Source organism: Physella acuta, unplaced genomic scaffold (assembly GCF_028476545.2).
Source record: "Physella acuta isolate Inbredline_101_S28 unplaced genomic scaffold, ASM2847654v3 ptg000327l, whole genome shotgun sequence".
NCBI lineage: Eukaryota > Metazoa > Mollusca > Gastropoda > Physidae > Physella > Physella acuta.
Window position 1 is genome coordinate 86,250 of NW_026731846.1, and position 20,410 is coordinate 106,659.

Sequence of the window (20,410 nt, forward strand, 5' to 3'; positions counted from 1 at the left end):
ACAGTACCCAATGCTGCCACTGAAAATATTTGCTTTAAAACACTAACCCCCCTCCTTTCCCCTAACCCCGACCCCCCCCCCCCCGCCCCGTGAAAGCAGCGTCCTCTTAGTTACCTCCTGTAAGTTTAAAGTCGGTTTTAAACTAAATTATCTGCCCCTAATAGCCGTCACTAAACCTGGCTGTACGGTTTGTAAACATTAACGTGACCACAGCTCAGCAGACAATGTGGGGGTGGGGGTGGGGTGGTAGAGAGAAAGAGAGGGGACTGTAAGGAGGCGCTTGCAGCTTGTTTTCTAATGGCTCGCAGAGGAGAATTATATATATAGATTTTTAAAGCTTTACTTACCGTGTAAAATATATACCCCTCAATTTGTTTTTGTGCACAATATATGGAATTTAAAAAATCCTTTAAAATTAAAACAAACGCTCATATAGACACTCGGGACGGAGTGGTCCTAGCGGTAGAGAGCTGGACTGCTAACCCCGCTAGCCCCGTCAAGGGAAAACTCATATAGACACATTTTTGCATTCAATATTATTATAAAACCAATGTAGACAAATTAAATATAAGAATACTAAAACTTAATCATAACTATATAGGCCTAAATTTACTAGAGTTGCGTTTTGTACGTACGTTGTGCATGTTTTTTGAATTACAATATTGGAAGTAAGTTTTGTTAATTACAATTTATATATATATATATAATATATATATATATATATATATATATATATTATATATATATATATATATATATATATATATATAATATATATATATATATATATATATTATATATATATGGGGGGGAGGGGTGGTTAAACAGGACAGGGGGAGAGAAGGAGTGTAACATTTAATTTATAATATTACGAAGGAGTATATTATTTTACTTTAAAAAAAAACTCCACAAACACCAACATCAGTAGACATTTAGTCAAAAAATGATGTTGTTTCTTGTTACCCAACACAGTATCCACCCCCCACCCCACCCCCCACACTCTCAAAAATATTGTGATCTATGCCATACGAAATTCTCTCACTGTTGTTACGCTCCAAGTCTTCAGCCTAGAACCTCAGTCATACATTGACCCTCTACACGTAAAATGTAATAAAGCGGTCTAATCATACTTTTAATACATTTAATCTTTTAATGCCCCTCCATAAAGTTTAGCACACTTTAGAGATTACTGTAAACCTTAGCTTGGCCTTTAGCAAGCCGTACTTTAAACGCCTTTTACTGTAAGCATTAGATTATTTAGATGTCCTGGATCAGTAAACAGATTCTTGGACAAGTTCATGGATCGGAAAATCTACAGCCCAGGAACTGCCTGTGAGAGTTTCTTCCAGGCATCTCTCTACACCCCCCCCCCCTGAACGAAATATATATATAGAGCGAATTTATATAGAAAAAATATACTTTTACCAGTGTCCGCCCCCCGGAAATTTTAGTCTGCCTCCCCCCCCCCCCCCCCCCCCGCCCGCCCCCCCCCCCCCAAAAAAAAATAATTTTCAAGTGCCCCCCCCCCCCCCGGAAAAAAAAAATTCTGGGAGAAAACACTGCCTGTGAATAATTGAACTAATTTATCATTTTCATTAGGTATAAACACATTTTGACTCGGGAAATAATGTATAAAATGGCGGATAACCAACTGTCTTAGTATGGTGTGTATAATTTTTAAACTTCGGAGTTAAAACATAAAATTGCAGCGTGGCTTTCTAAATATTTTTTTGACGTAGGCATATAGGTCTCCCATTCTAAACTAGCTCTTTACTAGTTAATAGCTGCCGATTCCTATTCCGATTTCCGATAACAGTGATGTTGTTAGATAATATTTCCGGAAATGATGTGAGATGTGTTAAGTTTCAAATTGTTGTACTTGATTTGATTTCTTAACTTAGATAATTACCCTCATTTGGTTTTTACTTTTTAAAATTTTCATCCGGGATTTTGTAAATCACAAATTTTTGGAGCAATATTTTGCTTGGGGATCTTCATCGGTCACCGACGTTTGTTTTATGAGGGTGATTAGGGTGGATCATTTTTAATGCCATAAAGATAATGTAATGCCTACGCAAGTTATGTCAACCACCGGTGAAGGACCTAGTTAATAGCACTGCTATTTTTGTTTTTGATTTTTTAGTGGCTCAAAATGGAACTATAGCTGAAAACTATTAATACCGGTGAAGCATTACAATAATCACAGCTATTTTTTTTAAGTCGTTTAAAAGGATGATGCATAAATTAAGATTAATGTTGAAAACGTTTAATACCGGTGAAGCTCTAAATAAATCACTTAGCTATTTTTGTTATCTTTATAAAAATGTTAGTGTCTCTGAAGCAGGCTAATGCAGTGGCGTAGGCAGGGGGGGGGGGGGTTGGGGGGGTCATAACCCCCATAGACCCCTCGGTATATAAAAAGTTTGAGGGGGGGTGCAAATCGAAAGTTTGAGGTGCAAATCGAAAGTTTGAGGTGCAAATCGAAAGTTTGAGGTGCAAATCGAAAGTTTGTCCCCGGGTAAAAATTGGAACCCCACATTGAGACGATCCTGGCTACGCCACTGGGCGAATGTATCGGTGATGCTTTAAAATAGAGCTAAAGCTGGGACTGTTTCAAAACAATGACGTGTTTTTCATACGATTATAAAATCTTAATTGCTCAATTAAATTTTGCAGAGAGGGACAGCTTAAAATTTGTAGAGAGGGGACAGCTAGACTTGACCCAACCTTCATCCAGTGTTTTGTGGATAGAAAAGAGAATGGTTGTTAGAAATAAAATTCAAACCTTATTATGATCAGTGTTTCTTCCAGACTTTTTTCTCCGAGGATGAGGAGGGGAGTGGTGGGACTTTATATTTTCGGGTGGGGGGGGGGGGGGGGGGGTGCTCTAAATTTTCCGGGGAGCGGACACTGGTAAAAGTATATGTTTTCTATATAAATTTAATTTCGTTTGGGGGGAGGGGGGGGGGGCGCGAAGAGATGCCTGGAAGAAACTCTGGTCATGATATATTAAAAATTAAAATATTGTTAAATACATTCATATAGCTTACGCGCATCAAATCAATTCGTTTAAAATATAAATTTGAACTATCAAAGATTATGTGACCAACAAACTGTTTTTTAATTATGTTCATAGGGACGTTATTTTCACTTTTATATCGCCTTTAATGAGAGACATTGTGGTAAATGGAACGTGTGGGGTGGGGGGGGGGTAAAGTAAGTTATTCTAGACAATCCTGGAGGAAGTAGGCCAACAGTGGAAGTAGAAGCAAGGGCTGTTGGATTTACGTGGGCTCAACTAAAGAGAACAGCCTAAAACATATTCCGGTCGAGGGGTGTGGCTGCAGCCAGTGTTTTCTCCAGACTTCCCCGAAGAGATGCCTGGAAGAAATTCTGGCTGCAGCCCCTTTGCTCCTCATTGGGATTTAAAGGAATAATCCAAGTCAGGGGTGTGTGGACTGGGGGGGGGGGGGGGGGAAGGGGTGGGGTGACGGATTTAATATTGTCCAATTATTTGAGTTATATACATTGTGCCTTATCTCCAACAAGCTTGATTAAATAACTTAAGAGTTTTTTTTTTCTCTGTATCCCCTCCCCACCACCGGATTTAATATTGTCCAGTTATTTGAGTTATATACAACGTGCCTTATCTCCAACAAGCTTGATTAAATAACTTAAGAGTTTTTTTTCTTCTCTGTATCCCCCCCCCCACCCCCTCCCAGTGGCCCTGAACTGCTCCCAATGCAACAACAGGTTTGGCGGTGTCCCCCAACACCTGCGTGTCGCCCAAGAACATGACGGACTGTATGGGCTGTCTCAAGACCCGTTGACCAAGATAAAACTCAGGGACTCAGGCTACATGGATGGGTGGGAGAAACGTAAGTACAGCTTCTGCGTCTCGTGGTACGAACGCTTCGGCTAACGAACGCTCAGATTTTACGAGTAGGAAAAATAAGCTGGCTTCCACTTAAAAGATACACGCATCATAACACCAAGTAAATAAATGAATACCGGGACTGTGAAAATATGCACGTATAAACGTTGACATGCATAAGAAATTCTTGGAGAATGCATTAGCTATTTTTTAGTATTTTAAAAATATTTTTTTTAAAGATAAAAGGGAAGTAAACGTGTAAATTCTTATTTTTTATTCCAGTGTCCGTGCTTGTCTCCCGTGTTGCTGCATTGCGTCCACGGCTCCCACCATGGTGAAGCCCGCAGGCTGCTACAAGCACCAGAACAATGGCGGCTACACGGAGCAGTGCTTCTGCTACACCGACTTCTGCAACTCTCTGGCGCCACCAGGCCTGCCAGCTCCGTCCTAGCATGGCTATCGTTGGCACCTGGCGTCATCACTGGTCGGACTAGTGACGGGGTGTTGTGTTGTGTTGGTAAACTTCGCAGCGGAGCTGAAGTGAAAAATTCGGATTGGATACAAAAATTGGATACTTAAAACAAAAGCAAGCTACTTCTTTTGCTGCCATTGCTACAATGGAATGCATGCTGCGATGTGTTTTGAGTAGTTTAGTGATATAAAAAAAACAACGAATTAAAAAAAAAACCTTCATGAAACAATTTGATAAAAGATGTATCAACTGAAATGTTTCGTCGGAATAAAAACAGAAGCGAACACGTTGCATGGATAAATAAATGTATATTTTGTAAGGATAAACACATAATTATGTGAACTCCTTAGATATAACACCTTACTTTATTGGAATGTATACAACAAAGAACTAAGATATATGGTGGATACATAAACATAATTTCAAATGATCCGCTGTTGTTTTTTCTTTTCTGGAAATATTTGATATTGAAAGAATGTTATATAGACGTCTAGAAATATGTAAGAAGCCATTGTTTCAATGCAAAATGCGTCATTTCTTTTGTCTCGAGTTCATTGTGAGGAATATCGTTTTCATTCTACGTGTGGAATATCACTTTTCTTCTGCACGAAGCTGGATAAACATCTTCTACCAATGTGCTGTTAGTAAATGTGCGGGCCCCGACGTTTCGAATTTCCCATTTGTTACAAAAGTAGCAGATGTGAATACATCTTTTTTTTTTTTAAATCAGAACGTCAACATCTCTGTTTGTTGCTATAAGAAACCGTGACAGAGAAAACCTTACAACGGAAATTCGGAGATCAGCCAGCCACACCATTAACATATACCCGAGAAAACATTCATTTATTTTCTCAACGTCCAAAAATTGAAAAACGCTGTCGAAGTCGCGTCTAGAATGTGCATTCGTAACGGTAGGATAAAAAAAAACTTATGTGCAGAATTAGGTGAACTCTGATTTACCTGACCTTGTTACAGTAATGTCGAGAACTTTTTTTTTTTAATTTTTAAGTAATGAAGAGCAACAAAAATAACCCGACCAGCTAGACCCCCCCCCCCCCACCACCACCCTTTCGAAACTAATGTATGAAGTTACAAAGGAACTACCCCCGCCCCAAAATTAACCGCATTTTCTAAGGATAAATGCAAAAAATACTATATTCTAAAGACATATCACGTGAAACCCCTCCTATCCATGTAGTATAAAAAATATACCCACGAAAATGTATAGCGTTTGTTTGACCTCATTCATAAGTAACTACAACATACGAGCTTGTATACATATATATATATATATATATATATATACATATATATATATATATATATATATATATATATATATATATATATATATATATATATATATATATATATATGGGCGAGGTAGAGCAGTAGATCAATAGCCCAAGGTCTCAAGTTCGATTCGGGCTCGAGTCCCTGAGTCCATCCAACACTATTGTGTACCTCACTAAAGTTCAGGAAAGTAAAGTAACTGAACAACCTCCCATTACATGCCGAGATGACAGAAACACAATAATCCCACTATACTGAGTGTCCGCCAGTTTTAAAAAAATATAGATTTACTGTATGCCTACTTACTTATCACGACTGTTGTTGAAGTAACTATAAGTTAGGGATCCACCCCATCCCACACGCACAAACACAACACCACACACATACACACACGCACAAACACACGCACACACCATTCGATTTAAACCCAACTTTGTAATTGCCTTACAATCGCTGAAATATTTTTCACACGCCCAACATTATGTTCTTATCTGCTCCACCCAGAGGCCAAATTGCATGTTTTTATGCTGGTGCATACATATCAAATGAATTATTTAAAAGACCCGCTGAAACTTTTAAATTTTAGGTAGATACAATAGGTTTACGTTGTAAATATTTTCATTATTTGTTTTGTTTTATAGCATGCAGTTTTGTAAAAACTCATTTGTTTCTCTTTAAGCCACCTGTTTTCATAATATACCTGTGCCTCCACGAATGTGTCTGTATGATTCACTTTTCTTTCCTGCCCCTCGTCAGTAAAAGCCTGGCCACCCCTCCCCCCCCCCACCACACCCCCCCCCCCCCCCCCCCCCCCCCCTCGGCCACGTCATTTATGGACGACGCCTTAAGCTTTTTTGAAAAATTGTACATAATGCTTTTTGTTTTGTTTACTAAGGCTTATGTTTACTGTGCAAATAAGCATTTAAAAATAAAGGTACCTTATATTTTTTTTTTGTTTTGTACTTTTTAAAAAAAAAACAAAAACACAACAAAATGCTTTATTGAACCGTCTGTTAAATTGAACAATGGTGAATGCTTTATTAATCAAAGCCAACAAAGCCCTGTTTAAAACGAAATGTGTGTTCAAGTTGGATTCCTTTTAATTGTTTTGATTGCTGTATTTTTTTAAAAGCAAGCAACAATCTTCAAATCTAATTTTATATAATTTCCTTCCTTTTAATGCTTAATACTTGATCTTCGTGTAAGTCAAGTCTAAGTGATTTCTTTAATGTGTTTTATGGTATAGACACGGAACGCACTTAAAAGCGGGACAAATTATTATTGTCCACTTATTTTCGTCGTCGGCTGACTGCCCCTTTGATGATCCTTTACCTGTCCACTAGATGGCGAAGTAATTTTCAAGCACGACTTCCGCTTTCTCTTGACACTACAAAACTTATGTTTAGGAAGTCTCACTAAACAGTTTAAAACCACAATGAACTGGTTAATAAAATGTATCACACTTGCGAGTGTGGTATCGCTTGGTGAGTTTTTTATGTTATTCACTACATGACTCTAACAATCACTAAACGCCTGCAGTACAGGTAAGCAACACACCTGTGAAGCGTAAACAATGGGGACACCTAACTCGGAGTAACTCCAAACCAGGAAATGACCTTTTTTAAAACATAAATGCTATCCGCACCCAGCTTGCTTGATTGTTATTGTATGATTATCACTTTAAAAGGCTCATTACAGAACCAAGGCTTGGTGGGTTTCTTTTGTACCAATCATGGTACAATAATTAAAAAGTAGGCCTAATAGTACCTTCTTAAAAATGTTAATAAAAACGGTTTAAAAACCCAATCCATAACCCCAACCTTGCTTAGTTCTATCTAGTATCTAGGCATAACCCATCCTAGGCCTAATTTCTTACTCAGAAAAACTAAAGGAGATAACAATACTACCAACAACCTAACGCTATCGTCATTTTCGGAAGAGTCTATTATTAATTACGAATTGACTACTCAGAAGAAGATTTTTCTCCCCAACGTCTCCACTTACTCGGCAAAAGATAGCTCTGCGTATGCACAGTGACCTATGGCTAGGGTTAGGGCTAGAATGAAGGTTAGGGGGTAGGGATAAGATTAGGGATAGGGTTGGTGTTAGGGTTCTGCGGTTGTAAACACACTTATGCGCAGTACCTTCAAAAACATCGCCACGAAAGCAAGTCGTAGTTTTCTCTCCATTGCGCATGGGTATCGCATGCATATCTTATTCCGGCTAGCATCGGCCTATTAATTAACGATGTTGGCATCCCAATCATCCCAAGGCTTAAAACTTAAAAATACTTCAAATGTCAATAAATGACCAAATATTGTAGTTTTCAAGTTTTATCTGTTGTTTATAAAAAATAAGTTATTTTTATGTGGTAGCCTGTATTTTTATAGTAATTAGTACATGTAGTCTAATTACACTAATTAGGCTATAGGCCTAATTACTAATTAGATATCTTTTTTCCAGAGACTAGACTAGCTAAGAGTTTTCTAGCTTTTTACGTATTATGGACAGGTAGACTAGGTCTAATTATTTTTCTAGAGAGCACCCTTTGGATGGTCCCATTTTATTAGGCCCAGAACTTATCTGTTGCTAACCCACCTAGCCTATTGTTTTAGGCCTATCACTTTTGCTAGTAACATTAAAATATTGTAGGCCTAGTCTGTTGTTAACATTTATTAATTTATAAGTTATTTATTAATTATATAATATTTAGGACCTAGGCCCTATAAAATTTATTGGAATATGCCTGACTATCTAATAAATTGTTTTGTAGTAAGTAATGTGTTGGTAAAATGCGAGATGGCACAAAAACCATAAAGCAAGCAGTTCACTAGTCACCCCCCCCCCCCCTTACTATACAAAGATATCATCAAAAACTATACGCAACTGAAATTCTTTTCTGGCACTGTCTTCTTGTGTTTGATTCACATCTGCTTTATGTTTTGCCAACTTTAAATGCCACATCCATTACATGTGCTAAAATTGTTATGGACAAATTTGCAAAAGAATGTAAGTGTAACAAAGTTGTTTATTTTCTTAAATTTCCATTAAATATCAGTATTTTTCACTTAGAGTATTGCACTTTACCACCGCCTTAATTAGTGATTAGTTTACACTTGGGGCATGTATACTATATGTAAAAGTAAAAATAAGTAAAGTTTCCCTTTCAAACCTGACGGTCTATGGGGCAAGTGAAGTAGAGTTCACTTGTTTCTGTGACCTCGGCATATGAAGAGATAGTGTGGTCAGCACTATGCCCAGCCGCCTTTACTTTCCCTAACGTGAGTTAGGTACCCATCAGAGCTGGGTGGACTCAGGGACGGTCTACTGACTTGAACCCGGATTCGATCTCGAGACTAACGGGTTAGCAGTCCAGCTCTCTACCGCTAGACCACTAGAAAAAAAAATCCTTGCAATGCTAGGCTATAGGTGTGCAAGTGTAAACGGTGTATTGTGATTCTGTGATCTGGTTTTACTTTCAACAACTTAGTTCCAGATACTTATCTGAGCATGGTGGATGTACGAACGAGTTTAGAAAATGGTTTATATTTCAAGAGTAAAGTTAGTGATATAAAAGGACAACTAAAATTGGATAATTAGAAGCCTGTCTTAAAGCAAATTGATAATTTGAATAAGTTTTGTGGCTTTTGTTATCATCAAAATTCAAATCTGGCTATTTGTATTGGAGTTTAGACCTTTTACCATATTACAATCAGTGTTTCTTCCAGACTTTTTTCTCCGGGGGGGGGGGGCAACTTGAAATTTTCGGGGGAGCGGACACTGTTAAAAGTATATATTTTCTATATAAATTATATAAATTTCATTTTTTTTCGGGGGGGGGGGGGGGGGTAAAAAAAATTTCTGGTGGCGGCACGCCCCCCCCCCCTCCAAGAGATGCCTGGAAGAAACTCTGATTACAATAGGAATAGGCCTCTTTTAGAGAATTTTAAAAATTATGTCAACCACTATAGCCTAATGAGTAGTCACTGCATATTCTTAATTAAAGTACAGTTTTTTTTTTGTTGAATTTTAGAACTTCTAACATCTTTAATTTGACAATGAATACATTACAATAGGAAAATAATTATTGTAATTATTCTTATGCTTTAGCCTGACTTCCATTTACTATTTGTAGGATATGCACTAACCTGCTACACCTGCCAGACAATGGCAGCAGCTGAGTGCAATGAACCGTTCAACCGTGACAAAAATGAAGGAAATACTGCAGACTGCGACCCAGGCACTGTGTGTACAAAATATAAAACAATTGTCAAAATACGAGACTCTGGTTATATACAGGGATGGGAAAGACGTGAGTACATAAAATGCAAACGCTCATTATGCTTTGAGAAATAATGGGTATTTTTGGGCATCATTTGAACTGAAAACCCCTTAGCTAATTTGATGCCTGATCATCCCTTAGACAATATTATACTGGATATTATTTCACTTATCAGTTCTAATTGCTTGCTATCATTGTTGCTTTTGAAAGGATTCTAGAAACTATAGATGCAATATTATTGGTATGTGATGGTATCACATCATTAAATACCAAGGCCAGTTCAGCCTGAAATCACTAATAAAAACATTAATCTTTGTGAATGACATACTGTACACTAGATATTTTATGTTGTTGACAAAAATTGACATTTAATACACGTAAACGTAACATGGACTATTATTTTTCTGTATCTGATAACAAAATAACTTTTAGCTCTTATAATACATTTAAAAAAAAATTCTGTCTACATTTAAAATTTCAGATTCAATTGTTGTGACAAGACTTTGTGAGAAACCAGTCGGCAAAAAAGATGGATGCTTCGGCTGGCAAAATAACGGCGGCATCACCCAAAAGTGCTACTGCTCCACAGATCTGTGTAACAGTGCCCGCTCTGTTTTTCCCAGCCTTTCCATTATATTTGTTTCATGTCTGGCATCTTTGTTTGTGTTAGTATTTCTGAGGCAGCATTGATCTGTTTGTGGGTCCAATTTTTTTGTGTATGGTAGAGTGTCGTGTTTTGTTAGGGATAACGATAAAAGAAGTACGTGGTTAACATACATGTAAATTTTATATTTTCTGGTATGTGAGTTGCCTTTATATTGTTTATTTTCTGTTTCATACATGCTTTATATTGTCAGCATGTACATATTGTTTTAGATCTGTGTTTGAAAATGATGCCGGACTATACTAAAATATAACAGGAAGCTCATTTGTTAATTATCATTCCATTACATGGGTATGTGAACTGGAAGGTGTGTAACTCGTTTATTAGCTTTTGTATACTTTTTGCATGTATGTGATTAACAATCTTAGAATGACAAGTTCAATTGAGTGGGGAAAAAAATTGCACATTTGTAAATATTATGTTTTTTACTTTTGATGATTTGTTTGTATCCCTGCTGTATAATTAAACCTAGATGGAACTAGCAATTGAACTAACTTCGTATAGAAATTTATTTGAAGATCTTTATTAGCAGAATTTATCAAGTTCATCAAAACTTTAAGAGCTGTGAGATGTAATCTTATTTTTTTTTTATTGTAGTTACTCAGACTTATACACAATAGCCTTTAAGTGACCAGGATAGACATCAGACCTTCTACTCAACTCACAGCCTACTGTTTTAGCAGTTATAATCTTCTATCCATCTGAATTAAAAAGCATAATTGTTTCATCAATATTTCACTGTGTTGGTACAGAATATTCATTTTCTTGTTCAAAATTTACAATTTTTGTAATACTCCGTGTAAATAAATAAGATGTTACTTTTTAAACAAATCAAACTGCTTTACTAGTATGTCCAAGTTTTTTTCAACATTCCATTTATATATTAGTTTTCCTGATTTAAAAAAAAAAGCTATCATTCCTCTAACCCCCCCCCCCCCCCCCAACCACTAGAAGGTAGTCAGATTCATTTTATACATATGTAATCTTGTACAGTTTATATTTTTAAGTCTAGAGTTATTTTTACCTTTGTACATTCCATTACCAGCCTTATGATGTTTAAAACTTTGACAATATAATAAAAATAAGTTATACATAGTCTCTGAATTTGTTTTCATAACTGTTAGAAAATAAGTGCGTGGAGAAATGTGACAACAGTTGTATGTTGCATATAGCTTGCGTGGGGAACAAAAACAACTAGACTGTACTGCAGGGAGCTAAGTACTGAGACAAAATAACTGCACGGCAGAGTAGTTTGTCCTATTTGAGTCAGTGAAGGCTTTCTAACCCAATAGTTTCTTAACTATAATTTGGAATATCATTTCTTGCTCTTTTTTTTTTTAATTATTTACGTGAGCCTCGTCCGAAGTAAATGGGACTTGATGGAAAAACTGACAGTTAAGTTGTAAAAAAAGAAGAAATTTTAACAAATGAAGGTTATGTGTCATATTGTGATTATTTATTTAACAATACATTATCACAAAAATAATTGTGCAAAAATTTGACAAATACAACCAGACACTCATTCCATTCAGTTAAATATTTGTTAAATTCTTAAAACCTTATTTATGGTGAATACATTGCTACATGATAAATTTTTATTTAATTAAGCAAATTAGTGAAATTTTTTGAACAGTACCTTGGGATTATACAGTACATGAACAAGTACTTAATTATACAGCTAATAAAAACTGTCATAATCAACACAATTTTAATTGCATAAATCAAATGGAATAATATTCTCACCAAAAATGGCAGACATTGCATTGAAATCAGGACACTAAAAGAGGATATAAAATTGAATCATTGGTTACTAATTTCATTGTTTCTGTTTATTTCAATAACAATTAAACTTGAAGTATTTAATAATGAACATGAGGGAAGATATTTTAAATACATGTAAAAAAAAAAAGCTCTGCAACTGTGCTGTCAGTCAGCAAAAAAAATTAAAACTTGCTATAAAGTAAAATACTGTGTAAAAAAATGCCATATGAAGTAACTCACAAAATAAACACTTGTAGGAAGATAATGACAAAAAATAAAAGCAAACAAAATGTAAAGCAGTAAACAGCAGCCTCAGTAACAAACAGATCTCACCTTTATTTTCACAAGCCATAATTTTCAAAGTAGCGTACAATCCTGAAGTTGTGATACATCAATGGCATTAAAGAATATTGTCAGCACATACTACACTATACACTGGTCAACTTAAAAGGCCCTTGCTTTACATACAGATATATACATCAACAGCATTATTATAAAAAAAACATGGGTACAATTTGTTTTGTTTTTAAAAATGCTTTAAATTGTAGGCCTAAATAAATAAACCCCTGAAGCCTACAATAACTGCCTTTCACAACAAATTTGGTTTCAAAATTTTAGCAAAGTATAAAAAAATGCATTCAAAAATAAAAGTCTGAAATATTAAAAAGTACTGGAAAAACTTCCACTAAAAAAAAATATCTAAAACAAAAATCTAGCCCAAATATCTATAGCACAAAATAGGAACTAGAGAAATTAGCAGTAAAAGTTTTAAAACTTAAAAGGACCTAATTGTTAAAAAATATATGTGTATGTATGTATGTATATATATTATATATATATATATATATATATATATATATATATATATATATATATATATATATATATATATATATATATACATACATACACACACATATATATAATTATATACATACATGTAAATGAACAAAAAACCTAAATATAAACAGGGAACAAAATTGTCACCCAATGCCCAGGAATCTACTACTGCTTATCAACAAAGGTTATCGCGAGTTTTTTGGAGTGCTGGAGACACTCCGGCTATCTCTATGGTCCTGAAAGCTGCCCCTGTCCCTCTCTTTAGCAACACAGATGTTAGATCTGGACAAGGACTTGGACCTTGATCTTACATGATGCTGGCGTGAGGGTGTGGTCAATTCTGTTTGTCTTCCACCGTTAGGCGTGCGGGAACGTGATTTTGAGCGTCTGGATCTTTTTCTAGAGGATAAACACAATGAAAATTTAAATAACATGCCTATAATAGGGTTCTGTTTTTTTAAATTTAACACTCCAGTACATAAGGAAAAAAGTATATTTGATCTACTTAGTTTATTATATTATTTTAAAGGCAAGAAAAGTGACAATGGTATTGGCTTAAATGTGTTATCAGTATATAATAAAGTTAATTTAAATGTGTATGTATAGATTATTCTTGTATATGAGAACAGCATTTCTTTAACTTGGATAAAAAGGAATTTTCATCTTTTTATGTCACTTTATTTGATAAAATGACAATTTTCCCTTAACTTTTACAAAACCGGGACTTCAACTTAGAGCACTACATGCTAAACATGTCATTTGATTGGTATAAGATTACAATTAAAACCCTCCACCCAACGGTAGAGTTAATGTTTTCAAGAAAACATTTCCTACTACTCATGTACTTACGATTTGCTAACAGATTCAGACTCAGAATCACTCTCACTATCTTCTGACTCTGAGCTGGAGTCACTAGATGATGAAGATGCTGAACTGGAACTGTCTGAGTTGAAACCTGTCGGCCGACTTAAGTCAACTTTTTGGGCTAGGGCAGCCACCTCGGGTCTTAATGTCTAGATTACGAAACAAAAATGAAAACCTAAGTACATGGACAGAATAACAAACAATACTTGACAATTTTGTCTAAAATTACATTTTGCCAGCAATGTCTTATTTGAAAAATAATCTGTTATGTAACTAGGCTGCTGAAAATGAGGACTTGACATTCAGAGCCAAATCTTTTTTAAAGTCATTAAAAATAACCAAAGAACACGAATAAAAGTTAATATGCAGTACCTAAATAAATGTTATATACCTAAATCACATAAGCAGCAGAAACCACATATACATATCAGATAACAAAACGGTATGTATATTTACATTAATGAAACAAATCTTAAGTACAAAAAATAACGATAATATTAGGAATCTGTGGACTTTGCAATGTGAGGTGGTTTATAATTTTGCTATAAAATGCTATGCAGAGTGGTGTGGTGGTATAGAGTGAAGTTATATTTGTATAAAACTACATTTGATTTTCTTTTGTGTGGGTCAAACTTGTTATTTATAAAGATAGGGTAATTGAATTTTTCTTTTTAACAGAATATACTTAGGTTATGCCATACAAAGATGTAACAAGCAACTTTGTATAAAATTATGGGATCCATTTATTTATAATTTATTTCAAAATTACATATTTATAGAACTAAATGTCAAAGATTGTGTCAGCCAAAGAATCCTAAAAATGTTACAAAATATAGGGGGTGGTGATATAAGGAAATGCTAAATTCATAAGGGATATGTCAAAAATGGCCTATCAATACAAACAACACATATTCAGACCTTTTAAAATTCCCTGAATATTATATTTACACTATATGAATGTCCATATCCCAGCTTAAAATGAATGTCAAATGCTAGGTAAACTTACCCTCAATGCCCTGATCCACTTTTTGGACAACTTTGGTCTGCCACGTACAGTTTTGTGCCATACAATAGGAAAGTTGATAACACTGCAGAAGTTCTGTGTAACAGCTATTGTGTCATCAAGGTTGATGACCACATGCCACCAGCCCCCAGGAACAAACACAGTTTCACCAGGTTTTTGGAGAATCTCAAGCTAAAAAGACATACGAATATATAGTATAAACTTAATAACTTACAAGAATGATAGTACAGATAAATCAGAATCTATAAATCAGTTATTAACCTTCCACATATCAAATTTTCACAACTGATAACCAAGAGCACCCTAACTTATTTGAATTGTATATTTTCTGCTATCATCAGAAATAGTGGATAACTAGGACAATAGGAATGGCACTTACAGTAATACGTAATATCTAGCAAGTATAGAAAAAATAATCTTGTCAGATTCCCAGACTAAACTAACAAGTAAATAACTAATAATTTAGTCAACACTGTTTAGTATTATATTACAATAATTTTGTTTGCATTATAATTCACAAATAAACAATATTTTGCTAATATAAAAAAAAAAATCTACCAGGAAAATAGCACCTAAAAATATGATCGTCTCATATCCTTAACTGGAATAAAATAATGTTAATGCAACCAAGTAAAAAAGGCCATATACAACATTTTTTGATAGTACTCTAAAAACATTGAACAAAGTATAAGACAATCACCAGTGATAAAACATACCGGCTTGTATTCTTTTGGCCACGAAGGACTTTTAATCTTTGGGTACACATGGGTGAACCAGGTGATAGCCTCGTCTTTCTGTCTACCCCCTATTTCTGACGTCACTTTCAGGAGTTCACGAGGTGTGTTGGTTGGCAGCAGACACCACCTAAACAAAAGAAATCTACTTTGTGGATTTGCTGGTAAGGAAACACCAAAGTGAATTGCTACTCGGCTGATAGACACTGTTAGAACTAATGGCTGTGAGTTCTGGTGTTAGGGTTAAAATGTGTTTGTAAGAAAATAGTGGAGAAAATGAAATATAGCGCAGGTACTAAATTTCCTCAAGAACTAGAATATAATTACAATGTCTCTGCTTAAATATTTAGGGGAAAAAAATTACAACTTTTTTTCCAACAAAATACCTTTTGTGTCCCATCACTAAAGCGTTCCATGCGCTAGTCCCAAGGGGGTCAATGTGAATACCTGTTCCTGACCTTGCTGGACCCATAACAAACCATCTATAAGTACAAAAAATAATCACCTTTAGTTCCTTCATAAAGAAAACTTTTTCAAAATTAATAAACAATCCAAGTCACTAATGTCTAAAAAAAATAATTTCAAATTGTTGGAGTGAATCTTCAAAGAACCCACCTGTAAGGAGGACGTCTCTGTTCACCAGCATATTTAAATAAATCATCCCTGAAAAATGTTGGCACTTCATAATCTTCTAAAAGTTTTCTACGCTTCGGATGCTGAAAATAGATTGCGATAACTTTTTTAAAAAGTTTGTAAGAATATTAACAGCATAAAATTTGTTAAAATATTTTGCAATGCAAGGATAACAAAATCCTAGAAGTGGGGATTTGTTCAAAAAATACTTCCATCCAGATTCTAATTTTTTTTGGTCAAAGACAACATTGTAACAATTGATATCCTACCCCTAGTTTTAAAAAACTGACTTATCGCTTTATATATATAAAAAACTTCAATTATATTATGCCAGTTTTTAATAGTCATCAATGACGTCTCAAACTTAGCACTAGGTATAAACTTAATAATTCTTAAAAGATAAAACAACTAAAATTAACATGTACACCTGTAAGCCCCAGTTTTTTATATCTAATTATCTACTTCTAAGTTAAAAAAATATTGCACTACATATAATTATAGAACTAGGGACAAACCTCTCCGTAGTTGCTGTCAAATATATACAGAGGACTGTCATCCTTGTTGTGCCTCATGTATTCCTCAAAATATTTTAATTTGATCTTTACTGAATATCCATTGTCATCCTCACCACACTTGAATCGCTGATTTCTGTATTTTTTAGCCAATCGCTTAGAAAAGATTGGTCAAAGATAAATTCATAAGGTTACTTAAAAATTGAATCATATAAAAATAGAATAGTTTTTATAAAAACACTGACAAGATAATGCAGCGGTTTTTCTTCAGAGAAGACTTAGTGTAAAATACATCTTGCCAACATTTTAATAGAGACCGATGTCAATATAAATATTGCTAACATACCCATTAATAGGATTAATATATAAAATTTCCTACTTGGATGATTAAGTTAAAATAACTAAATGAAACAACAGCACAAGGAGAGACATACTCGTGGGTTCCATTTATAAGTGGCTGCCCAGTCTTTTTGACAGTTTGTAAGAACAACAGGTGTGTAGGTTTTCTCAAATTTTTCCTGAAATTCCGCTACTGTTATATCTGTGGCATCAACTCTTTCAACATTGTCTAAGACAGTTTCCTTGCGCAGATCAAAAGTTTCTACATAGTTATGTGCATACCAGCCATTTACTTCTTTATATAATTCTGTGAAATGAGGAGAGAAACCAAGTAAAAATTAATTCCAAAAATATAATATAGCCTAAATATTTAAGATTTTGATTTAGCTATATATTTATGAATCACCTGGTCTTGCTTTTGACTTTGCTTCACGTATGCGTTTACGGGCCCGATGTTCCATATGAAGCTTGTTTACTGTGGAAATAAAGATATTACAACAAAAATATTTGGGCAAAGTAAATTTAGATACTAATTGTATGAATATTATTTCAAAGGCTTAAAAGAAAGCTGACATTAAGGATCTTATATTAACTGGGTCTATTAGCAGACTTATATTATTTTAGTAGGCCTATTGGATATAGAGCCTAATTAACAGCTATTGAATTTCTGGCAAATAATTGAATGTGAAATCACACTGGTGATGATAGTTGAGGGCAAAAAAATTTTGTATCACATTTGACTTCATATAAGGTAACCATATGATTTTTTAATAAAAAAAAAAAAAAAAAAAAAAGAATGTAGGCCAATGCTTCATCTAAAGAGGCCCACATCTTTAACTCTAATCTTGCATGCAAAGTAGTAAACCTAGATCTAAATTTTAATATGTGAGCTCACAATGACCACCTTAACGTAGGTTTTCTGTATTGTTTGGTTTGGGGAAAAATACAAATGACCTCACCGACAATGTCAAAGAGCTTTGTTCATGATATGCTAATGCTATAGGCCTAGTATAGTTTCTTTATACACTCACTAAAGTTAGTTTTAACTTCTGTTTCTAGGCTATATTTAAACTTAAAAACATTTTTTTAAACTTTAGGCCATAGGGGCCTATGTAGTTAGCCCCTTCTAGATCATGATTAAATCACATCTAAAATTTGAAAAATTCTTATTTCAAAATTTGGGGCTCAGGCTACATGATTATTTATGATTACACAATACAGTCACCAATGTGACCCCCCACCCCCCCCCCCCCCCCCGATTTTTCCCCACCCACTCAAAGAATGTGAATGGCAATCCTGCAGGTGACAATGTTTTAAAAACATAACACTTGTGATTGATCAAGATTTCTAGGTCTACTAGTTTAGTTAACACTTATCTTGCACACTGCAAAAAAAAAAGGTCTTTTGAAAAGACCATACAATAAAAATAAAATGTCTAGCAAATTGTGTTTCGGTAAAAACCTGTAATTTGTGTAATTCTTCAGGTAGGCCTACGTCGCACAAATTACCACTTAATTTACCCATCCTACACTGATTGAACTAGATTAGGACTCTCTAGACTCTAGTGTAACTGTAACTAAAACACAGCAATATGAATAACACATTGGCCTACATTACACACACTCATGTGTGACAGTGACACAGTCAATGTGAAATAAAGATTTGATGTGATAATGACAGGTAGATCTAAAATTCTAAATGAATTGTCATGAAACAAAGTAGGTGACAAAGAAATGCTAAAATGAAATAGGCTTTTAATAAAGTTTAACAAGTAAATTAAAAAAGACTAAAAAATCACATGGGAGACCCCAGGGAACTACAAAGAAAGTTTAAGAAAGTAAGGAACAGTCTCGACATCTTTAAATTCTGAAGTTTATTTGGGGGATTTTTATATTAATTAGACAAAAACATTTTTTACACATTTTTCTGTTTATCACAATAACTTTGTATAAATTTTAAGCAAGCTTACAATTTAATGTTGATTAATTTACTAAACCCAGCGTGTAAATGGGTAAGATATCTTTCATGTGTTACTGCACATTAAATAAATCTAACAAATGTTATGATGAAGAGCGACTTCCAGAAAACGCGAAAGTTGAGTTTGCCAGATACAAACATTTTTGAAGGTCTTTGTGATATAAATATAACTACAAGTTTTAGATAATTAAATCGTATAAAGAAATTATATATTTTATTGTTAAATATATCCATCTATTGAAAGGGATATAATTAACTACCAATGTTGGATCTATATTCTGTTATATTGTATATTTCTCAATAAAACTAGACTTATACTTCAACATGAATATAAAAATGCAACCTGTCATCTTTACAATACAAAATAGATCTACGTAAAAAACGAAAACTAAAAACTAAAAACACTAGGGGTTTTTCCTAGACCTCTAGTTTTAATTATTAGGGATCTGATTTTTTTTATAATCATCGAATAAATTGACACGGGTTCTGTAGAAATCCAAAATTCCTGAAATAATATGTAGCTTTGCTATCCTGATACTTAAATTACAGCGCAAATCCCAACTTTATTTTAAATCCCACATTGGTCCCACTTGTCTAACTGCTAACTTTATAATTAAAAACTAAATACGCGTTATGTCATTGAGACGGCAAAATTTATAGCCGGGGATCGGATGAAATGGAAGGAAATGGTAGAGGCTCTATGTCCATAAGAAGCAGAGAGTAAGTCATCCTACAACACACTCTGAATCCACCTTCTGGTGTTGCGCAGCTTGGCCGATTTTTACAACTTATCTATAATATCTAAAACGTCACACTTTCCTCTACCACCTCCTTTAACCACAGTGCAAATCGTCAACAACAACAAATAATAACAAAAATAATATAATATAATATCTCCTCCCCCCAAAGGTGATTAGAGTTTTTGAATTTATCGAATTTCAAGAAAATAACCGCTATTAGAAATTTTAGAATGAATACGAAATTGGTTTTTTCATATGTAGGTGTGATACATAGAATATTTAGGAGAAGGGGGCAGGTTCGGAAAAAAAAATTCTTTAATACTAGAGAGCAAACATTTTTTTTTCTCTACAGTTTTATTAAGGTTCATCCGAATATGAATTTCCACTAAAACAAATTGGTA

General features: G+C 34.5%; 2 protein-coding genes across 2 annotated transcripts; one reads left to right on the forward strand and one right to left on the reverse strand.

The window, feature by feature from the left end:
- The first annotated feature begins 6,969 nt into the window (after positions 1-6,969).
- On the forward strand, positions 6,970-11,514 carry LOC131940726 (uncharacterized). The gene is made up of 3 exons (XM_059299493.1): positions 6,970-7,123; positions 9,775-9,951; positions 10,403-11,514. The coding sequence occupies exons 1-3, from the start codon at positions 7,075-7,077 to the stop codon at positions 10,609-10,611; spliced, it is 435 nt and encodes a 144-aa protein (XP_059155476.1). The 5' UTR covers positions 6,970-7,074; the 3' UTR covers positions 10,612-11,514.
- A 1,774-nt stretch (positions 11,515-13,288) lies between these two features.
- Positions 13,289-19,380, reverse strand: LOC131940720 (bifunctional arginine demethylase and lysyl-hydroxylase JMJD6). The gene is made up of 10 exons (XM_059299486.1): positions 19,262-19,380; positions 17,699-17,767; positions 17,388-17,599; positions 16,957-17,109; positions 16,424-16,524; positions 16,195-16,290; positions 15,791-15,938; positions 15,057-15,245; positions 14,036-14,199; positions 13,289-13,585 (listed from the first exon to the last, which is right to left on the reverse strand). The coding sequence occupies exons 2-10, from the start codon at positions 17,751-17,753 to the stop codon at positions 13,372-13,374; spliced, it is 1,332 nt and encodes a 443-aa protein (XP_059155469.1). The 5' UTR covers positions 17,754-17,767; positions 19,262-19,380; the 3' UTR covers positions 13,289-13,371.
- Positions 19,381-20,410: the final 1,030 nt, after the last annotated feature.